Genomic DNA, 9,482 nt, shown 5'->3' with positions numbered 1-9,482 from the left:
ACCTACATTGAACACCTTCAAGAGTAAATTGGATGCTTATCTTGCTGGGATCCTATGACCCCAGCTGACTTCTTGCCCTTTGGGCAGGGGGCTGGACTCGATGATCTCCCGAGGTCCCTTCCAGCCCTAATGTCTATGAAAAGGAGCTACTGATGCACATTTAAGATCCACTGTGATACCTTTGGGTAAACAAAAAGGCACAGAGGATTTGTATACTGAAAATTCTTGGTCCACTGTGTTTATTGACTTTCATTATGATGAAAAGGGACACATGACTCTTGATAACTTTCACAAACACTGTAGCTTTCATACCGTACCACAAATATTGCAGTGGATGTCTGGTATTAAGCACCTATAAGTTTACTGCTTAGGACTTTTAGAGTTGCCTTATTTGCAGTAGGAAACTAAGAATCACCAGCTCATTTTGGCAGTTCCCAGGGCAGGGGCACACAAGTTCTCCTCATGCAAAGGGGGCACATTGCACACTGGCCATAAACTATCCCATGTAAAGAAGAAGCACCCAGAGCCTATTGCACTGCCTGTGCTCGCACAACTGTTTGTCTAAACCTTGTTGTGTAAAAATTAATTAGTGGCATGCATACAGATCATTTGTGATTTTTAAAGGCCTTGACTCTTGATGAATTATTAGGTTGGTTATACATTCTAATTTTTGTCATGTCTAACACTGAATTTACCAAATTTCTGTTATACATTAAAAAGCGCTTGAGAATCAAGTTAAAATTTAAAGATGACTAGGATGCATATATGTGTTGCTTTGATTGCCATTAGTGAAATGTGCCAAAAGAATCGAGAAAACATAAGATTCTGACAACTGGACCTAATTTTGACAGTGTTATTATCAGTCATGGGAAAAGAAAGCTATATAAAAACATGTCCTTGATATTCTTCAATGAGACTCTAAACCAGGACTGTTCAACTGGGCTGCATGTAGTGCATAAAGAGTTAATTTGTGGCCCCCCCAGGCTCCTACCTGACCACAGCTCCCCCCCATAACTGGCTGCAGCAGTACCCAGGGTCTTCAGGACCCCCTCCCTCCTCCTGCATCTGCTTCCTGCCTCCAACACAGGGGGGAGTGCAGAGTAACTTGTGGGGCCAGAGAAGCTTGCAGACCAAGGCACCAACTCAGCATGGAGCAATATGGGGGAGGCCTGTGGCTGGGAAACTGAGGATGAATAAAGTACTCTGTGCTAAACTGCAGAAAAATTGCACCATGGTGTGGAGAGATTGATGTGCATGTAAGGCAATACTCAACTGCCACTGCTAATATGATAGAAATTACTGCAGTCCTAATTCTCCTTTGGATAATCACATTAGAGCTAACTGAAGTCACTCCACAGACAGAAGTTGTTCCACTATGTTATTACAAATCTAAATAGCCAAAATTTTCTTTTCTGTTTGTCCCATATTTCACCTGAACAATGACTACCCTTACCTCAATTTATTAAGAGTGGTATACTAGTTGTGAGTGACCCAACATGTAAGTGGTACCCCACAGTGTTCCTGTTCTACAAAGTTTACTAAACAACTATTTCAAATATTTTCCTATTGACCCTTCCATTAACATTTCAGCATAATTTGTTTGCTTATGCAATGTAATATATGGGAAAAAAAGCTTGCCATTATTATGCAAAGACAACTAAATATATAGTCCTTCCTTTTCCCCACTCACTATAACAAACAAACGACACATCGTGGAACACATCTATAATAAAATTTAAACAAAATTAAACCCCCACCCCGTAAACACCGTTTAACAAGCACCATATGTTGTGCCACTATTGTTACCATTTAATTTAACCAAATCATTTGATTTTTTTTTTTAACAGGACTTACTTTCGATTAGTTTCTTTCCTTTCAATTAAACAGGTACCTTCCAAAGATACTCCTGCAAATAACCCTCGTGATTTGCAGTAAGTGTAGACAGCAGCAGAACTTCGCAAGGCAACATCACCTTCCAAATTCCTGTATAAAAAAATCATACAGTGCATCTTGGTATGTTTCTTGAGCAGCATCTGACAGAGTTACTAATGGTTGAGATCCCAGTACTCCTGACAACCTGCACTGATTATTCAATTTTTGCTACAGTTAAACTACTATGTACTGCAATCTTCTATATCTGGATTTTGTGAGGTACAAGAATAGTGAAAAAAATGTTATATAAGAAGTAGCATTCAGAAAGCTAGTCATTTCTTTTTAAGAATTAATATTTAATGATACAATATGGAGTTTTAAGCCATAACACATTTTCATGTAACATATGCATTGTTGACCTACATGTTGGTAAATAACATTTGCTTGAGAATATTTTCTCTCCATTCAATCCTATTATTTTCACCAAGGATATAAAAACAGACAGTTCCACAGTGTGATAACAGAATCATTGAAAGTTAGGGTTGGAAGAGACCTCAAGATGTCATCTAGTCCAACTGCTCAAAACAGGACATCCCCAACTAGATCAACGGGAGTTGCAGCTAGTAAAGGACATGAAGGGTAACATGTGCTGCCCCACTTTTTTTAGGCACTGGATCTCCCAGTATCAAAAAACCCCTCTGTGTTGCAAATTAGCAGCATGGGGAATGCCCAGATGCGTGTACTTGTCTGGATGTAACCGTAGTAGCTCAAGGTCTTGATATAAATGGAAGTCACTGAAATTCGGTGGAATAATAACAATTTAAATTTTTAGTGAAATGTGTTACACCTAGTTACAGACAATACATGAAGCTCAATACTATAGAGCATGGGTTCCCAAAGTTTTTATGTTGCTGCCCAGCAGTTATAGCCAGACTTTCCAGCTAGAAGACAGGTAAGGATATTCCCTCTCCCCGGTTAGCCGGTCTGCGGCCACTTCTGATCTGGCAGCCGACCCTCCATGGCCTGGCACCAGGCCGCGGCCTGGGGATTGAGAACCCCTGCTATAGAGGTTGGATAAAACACTACATCTAAAGGATACTTTTAATTTTGCAAGATGATAATTTTGAGTGGAGAGAACACAGTATATCTCTATAAAATCCGAAACTGAAAGTATTTGCATTTATAAATGGGGCAATAGCACTAGGTTCTGGATCTGAGCTAGACACTCAGTGTTAAAGGTAGCAACATTTGCAGATGACGCAGTCATTTTAAGCTAGTTAGGCCAAGCCAGAAAGACTCTGGAAGAACTTGAGAGAGACCCAACAATCTGTTAAATGTGGTACAGAATGATTCTTTTTTCTATATAATATTTAAGTACATTACAGTTCTGAATCTTCATTAGGTTTTCATGGTGTGCTTGTGATTAAAAAATACGTTCATATAATTAAAAACTAAATAATAAACACTCGAAAGGAAAGAACACTTCCACCTCAATACGTTTTTGAAAACTGTCAACTCAAGAACGGGATTTGTGCATCCTTGTACATAGATAGCTCAAGGAGCTCGATAGCTGCAGTCAAGGAACTTTCTATAGTTGCAGTCATAGTAAAGAAGGTGCTTGATTGTATAAGGAATACAAGAACAAATGACACAGAGGACATTACAATCCCTTTATGTCAATCAGTGATGCAGTGTTACCTAGAATATCGCATACAACAGTATTCACCCAATCCCCAAAAGCATGTGGCAGAGTTCAAGGGACACTGAGAAAGGTAACCAGGATGAACCACAGCATAGAAAAACTCCTTAGATAAGGAGCAATTAGAAAAACTGGCTTGTTTAAATTAGTAGGGAGGCAAGTTGAGAGGGTATATGATAGCATAAAATAATGAATGATCAAAATAAGGCAAACTGAGAACGTATAATTCAGCCCATCTTGCAACACCAGAACAAAGAGACATTCAGTCTAATTAGAAGGTAAAAAATTTTCTTACACTGCGTAATCAAGTTACCATATTTACTAGTGTGACATACCTTTCCACCCAAAATCAGTTCTTGAAAGTCGAGGTGTGTGTCTTAAGTAGTGATGCTGATTTTTCTTTGCTGCAACAGAATCATAGACTAGAAGCATGGAGATACTGTGATTTAATGGCTACCACTTCACTTTGGCCCTTGCGAACAGAAAAGTAAAGTCCTATGTTAGCCCTCTCGAAGTTACTACGGAATGTGTGGTAGCTATTGGCTGAACACTGTTGCTTGTGTCTGAAGCAGTAATTGAACTGTCTGAGGGTGAGTGAGCTACTACATACAGTATGTAGCATCCTGATGAAGCTTGTGGTATGGTAACATTTTATAATTTACAACAATGTATAAAAAACCTACTTAAAGAAGTAACAGCCTTGCCAGTGCCCCCACAAGGGTCTGAAGTCTAGCCTTGCTGCTGCCCTGCCACACCAGGAAGTTCCTGATGCCTTACCTAGACACTGACTACATATATACATCTAAATCAACTTAAAATAAGATGACTTAACTAAGTCAACTTAAAGTTACATCGGAGCATATACATGTGCAGATCCTTGACATGGTGGCAACCATTATGAGCCCTCACCTGCAGTAGCTCCTTAGAGTTGACTTAACTACGCAACTCAAGATAATACAACTCAGAAGTGTATTACTTTGTGCTGTATTTAGGTCAACTCAGCCCCACATAAGAATGCTCTGACAGTTAAAAAAAGTCAGCTTAATTGTCAAAAAGTTAGCATGGCTAGGTAGAGACATTCAAAAAGCCCACTGTAGAATTGATCTAAGTTACATGGTTTTCTGTAAGTGGCATAGTTTAGATCAGTAATAAACAGAACCCACATATGCCCTTAGTGGCTGTGTCCAGACAAGTGTGGATGTTTGTTTCCCCAGGGATAAAAATCTGTGGCACACCTTGTGCTGCTACTACTTGTCCACAGGGAACACCCATGCCATTCACGTTCCGGCATGTGGAAGGTTAACCTGGGTGTAGTAGGGGAGCTGGGGCCAGCAACTGTGCTGGCTCCAGCAGCCTTACTTGGGGTCCTGGGGACCTCAGAGAACTGCAGTTGTGGCATTCCTGCAGCTTGGAACTGGCCAGCAGCTGGAGTTTGGCTCCAGCTAGCCAGGCTCTGGTTTCAGGTGCCGCTTTTTTTTGGCATGGGTTTTTTTTGACCCTGGGATCTCCCAGGATAAAAAATAAACCCCATGCTGCAAGGTAACAGTGTGGGGTATGCCTGTGTATCTGGTGCCACAGATGGATCTGTGGCACCACATACTGTACATTTACATTCGTCTGGACACAGCCAGGGAGGGAAGGTGGGGAGTGCAAATCTCAGACTTGGTTCCACCATTTTTAAACCAGTCTGTGCGTGCCAAACTTCTGTTCTGTTATGGGCACAGACTAGTTTCCAATCATTTACACTGGTAAAATTGTAATGTCTGTACCTGGCCTGTGTGTGTACACACTTGCTGTCTCCTGGGATGCTATACTTTCTGTACACTCTAAATCCAGGAGGATGCAGCCATAGTCATAGTCAGCCATGATTCTGGGAAAAAAATAAAACAACTTTTTTTCAATAATCTACTGTCCAAAAATAAGTTGCATGTCTTATTTGAGGGTGTGTGGTATGCAAGAAAATACAGTATGTTTGGTAAGCTACTGAGAGAATTGGTACATCTTTAAGCAGTATAAAATTAGATGGAGGTCTTCTATTGTTTTATGTCACTTTCTAAAGTAAATTAAATAAAATCCAGCTTTAGGTACCAAAATCTTTAGGTAGAACTGGAAGCTTCGAAGCCTGAAAGCAGTTCTATTCAGCTGCTAATGCTGGAGGTACATATCTCTAGGTGCCTTGAGTTCTAGTTCTGTGCATGAACATAAGTATCCTACTTTTAGGAAGCTAAGCACCTAAGCCTGATTAGGTATTTCTTTACATAGTTATTGGATCCTAAAGTGCCTGATATGAGATCTGAGTCTCTGTAATATGCATTTTGAGGCTACTTTCGCTAAAAGCAAATAACCAAGAAACAGGAGATCAGGGTTCAGAATCTTCCTCAGCCTGAGAGGTTCAAATACACGTCTGATTTCATATGAGAATGCTCTTATCACCATACTATAGATTGGTTTGAATGGACAGCTTGTTGAAGCTCTGCCACCGCAACAAAAAATTCAAGATTCACAGGATGTGAGAGGTAAGGAGAAGCAAAAGGAAACAAGCAACATGGTTTTGTAGCATAGGAGTTAGAACACTTCACTAAAACTGGGAGCCTGGGTTCTGGTTCATCTTCCCAGAATGTCATAAAATATAGATTATTAAAACAGATTATAGAAATACTATTGTGTCATTACTGATATTTAAAACATTTTATTAGCAGTTTGTACTTTACTATTACTCACCTTCCCAAAGGTCCAATTGCCACTGTAAAATTTCCTCCAAGGGTAAGATTGCCTCCTTTTGCAAAAGCTTCAACTGCTCGCTCATGATTCAGTATTATTACTAAATCTGACACCTAGTAATCAAGTAAAAAAAAAAATCTCTATTTTGTATTTTAAGATTAATACTCTGAAATTTAATCTATATGAAGAGAAAAAGAACAAGACCTGTGGGAACAGAATTTTCTATTCTGTGGGATATTCCAATATTTCAACATTTCAAACACACACAACAAAGCACACTTTTCCTTCATAATCTTTATTTAAAAATAATCATTCTGACTCATTAAAACATTTATTACAATAAAAATAAAAATGAATGTATTCAAATGTTAACGTTTTAAAGCTTTAAAATTTTTTTTTTATAATAATGTATGTCATAAAAAGCTCTCAGGAAGATAAATTGAAATATTCTCTTCTGAAGTACTAAAACAGAACATTTGAAGATATTAAGAAGCTTTGATTCATTTTTGCTGAAAGTGTAGGAGTTCTGGTTATGCTAGGCTGTAGATATACTAAGCTATAGTTAAACTGAGGCACTGCAAAGGAGCTTGGGAGCAGCAGGCTTCATTGGCTGCTGAATGACCTGAAAAAAGATGCAGTGAGCAAAAATGCTGATTCAAGGAGAATAGAAAAAAATAGTAGGTGAACAACTTGAGAAGTATAAAGTAAGAACTCATTAGTAAAGATAACACAGGCTAAATGCAGATGCCCAAACTTGGCAATGGGTGAAGTACAGGTATCCCAAGTTGGCACACAGTGTACTGCAGGTGTCCATACTTGGCAAAGAGACAGGTAAAAAGGAACATCTCAACAGAGAAATAAGAATTAGTATGGGACAGAGGGCATTTCAGCTATAAATACCGAGGCTTTGAGACTCATCCCTCATAGTGACCTTTGCGATCGTGGGCTACAAGCATTGTGTTGCTACTATTGTTTCAAGGCAGTTTTGCTGAGCGGATTGCTACATATCTACTGTCTTAAAAGACAATAAACTTGTTTGAGTTTTTGTTACCAAATATGAATTTGAGTTGTTTTTTTTGCATTTAAACTCTGGGAAGTTGACTGCAGGCAATGATCTCTTCAAGCACACAGATGTAAGAAGCCTAAACACCAAAAGCAAAAGCAGGCAGGAAGCCAGCTGGAAACACACCCCAGGCCTCTGAACAGAAACCACCTTTCTAATGTGCTTTTTATTTTTATAAGAACATCTTTCATATCACTTGACAAAATGTTTTCAACAAGTTCCAGAAAGAGCACGAGCATTTGCAAAATACTTTTATTTAAAATGTTTTTTGAAATCCATCAGTTTCAAGGGAAAACTGAAATGAAGAAAGCCATTGTTCTTGATCCTATAGACACTGTGGACATTTATACATGTGCTGTGGGACTGGAGGGTGGAGGGGGGGTGCTTTAATTAAAGCAGCTCCAAGATCACTCCAAGTAAAGCACCTTGAGCATCTCATGTATCAGCATCCCTGCACTTCAAAATGCTTGTGGGGGTGATTTATCTAAAGCTTGTTCAAATGAGCTTTAGATAAAGCACCTCTCCCACCATTTTGAAGCATGGAGACGCTGATACACAAGACATGGGAGGCTGCTAGAGCACAGTAATTTTCATGCTATGACGCACTGTAATAACAGTGTGTTGAAGCAGCCTCCCTGTTTGTGTATAGGCATCCACTGATGGCATAAGTAGGAAAGTAGCTAATTCATTTTTTTTTTTGTTATTACTGGACTCTTCCAAAAGTCCCAGGAAAATGGGAGACAATATCTATGGATTATGGTGTCTAAAAAGAGTACATAATTTCCTATTACCAACAGAAACTCGTGTTCTGGTTTGGAAAGTTTCTTTAGGGTATTTTTCTTTCTTTAGGCTAGTAGTTAATTGGCAAATAGTAAAATATTTTCTTCAATAAACCACTAATGCAAAACATCAACTTTCCCTTTGGATTTTCCAAATTACAGCAAACATTCTATCTTTCAAATACTTCACTTACCCAATGTACCATAAGAATTATATCTGCAAAATAATGACTTTTTATTCCCATTATTAATTCTGATAAAAGGAAATGGGCATTGATATATATTGACATTACAAACAGAAGGCTGTAGAGCTCTATTTGAACTGACCATCTACATTTCATAAATAATAATATTGAAAATAATGTATCAATTATTTTAAATATTATTATTTGTGAAAATAAATGTGCCGTAAACACTTATACACACAACTGACTTATAGTCATAGTTTCTATATTATAAGCTACAGGTAAAAATCTCAGAAACGTGCAATTCCAGGAACACACCATCTCATGAATTTTCATATTTAGGCCCCTAAGAGCTTAAATCACTGCTAAAATCCAGACTTTGGCATCTAAATCATTTTCGCATTTTGGAAATTTTATCCGGTCTCTCTACAATTAAGAAAGAAAACTGTTTTCTGTAATATTATATTATAATATTGTATAATAGCTGAACTAGTGAAAGTCTAAATATAGGGCACACTATTATTTAGAAGGACGCTGCATGTCTTTCATTTTTTCAGAGTAATTATGCATATTAATACTATTGATTTTCTCAAAACAAAGACTATGTTACTTAAACATGTCAGATAGGAATGATTGAGTAAAGATTTTGATGATTAGCTACAAAAAGCAATAGTGTTTTTCTTTACTTACATAAAAAGAGAAGAAAGGTTACAAAGCTAGCCTCATAATATATTCCCTCTTATTACATGGAGATGTGAAACTAAAATGCATTAATGTCGTAAAGTACTCAGATACTACAGAGATAAGTGCCACAGAAAAGCCCTTCAAAAAATTAATAATCTTGTATTCATAGGAGGTTCCAAAGAATATTCAGTAATAAAACCTAAGGCCACACATTGAACAATGAGGATAAAAATACGTACTGAATAGCTGCTCATTATATGAGCACTGGGCGTGTACTTAGTGTGCACTTGGCTGGGCCCTGTAGTCAGGACCACAGCACTGCAAAAATTCCAGGTAATGCTTTGGATGCTGGCATAACTCAGCTTCAACCCAAAAGGATGACTGTAACTCAAGGCTGTCCAATATCTAAATGGCTGGGAGCCATGTGCCCCTCAAGCCACATTAGCAGGGCAAAGACTGTACCAGCAGGGGCCATAGGC

At 38.3% G+C, this 9,482-nt stretch overlaps 1 protein-coding gene across 6 annotated transcripts in view; it reads right to left on the bottom strand.

Annotated features, from left to right (window-relative positions):
- SH3YL1 (SH3 and SYLF domain containing 1) overlaps positions 1 to 9,482 on the bottom strand; it is a 95,997-nt gene that overhangs the window by 53,347 nt on the left and 33,168 nt on the right. For all 6 annotated transcript variants that reach the window (XR_002101582.1, XR_002101581.1, XM_019537467.1 and 3 more), the window contains exons 5-6: positions 6,293 to 6,405; positions 1,855 to 1,983 (exon numbers count right to left, since the gene is read on the bottom strand). Coding sequence is in view for 4 of the 6 variants with exons in the window: in XM_019537467.1 (XP_019393012.1) it covers positions 1,855 to 1,983; positions 6,293 to 6,405 (242 nt within the window). In the remaining 2 variants the exon portion in view is untranslated. The remainder of the gene's footprint in view (positions 1 to 1,854; positions 1,984 to 6,292; positions 6,406 to 9,482) is intronic.

This window comes from Crocodylus porosus, unplaced genomic scaffold (assembly GCF_001723895.1).
Source record: "Crocodylus porosus isolate Cpor-Errol unplaced genomic scaffold, CroPor_comp1, whole genome shotgun sequence".
NCBI classification, from domain to species: domain Eukaryota; kingdom Metazoa; phylum Chordata; order Crocodylia; family Crocodylidae; genus Crocodylus; species Crocodylus porosus.
Note: the sequence above shows the minus strand (reverse complement) of the source record. Positions and strands in the feature narration are given on the sequence as shown.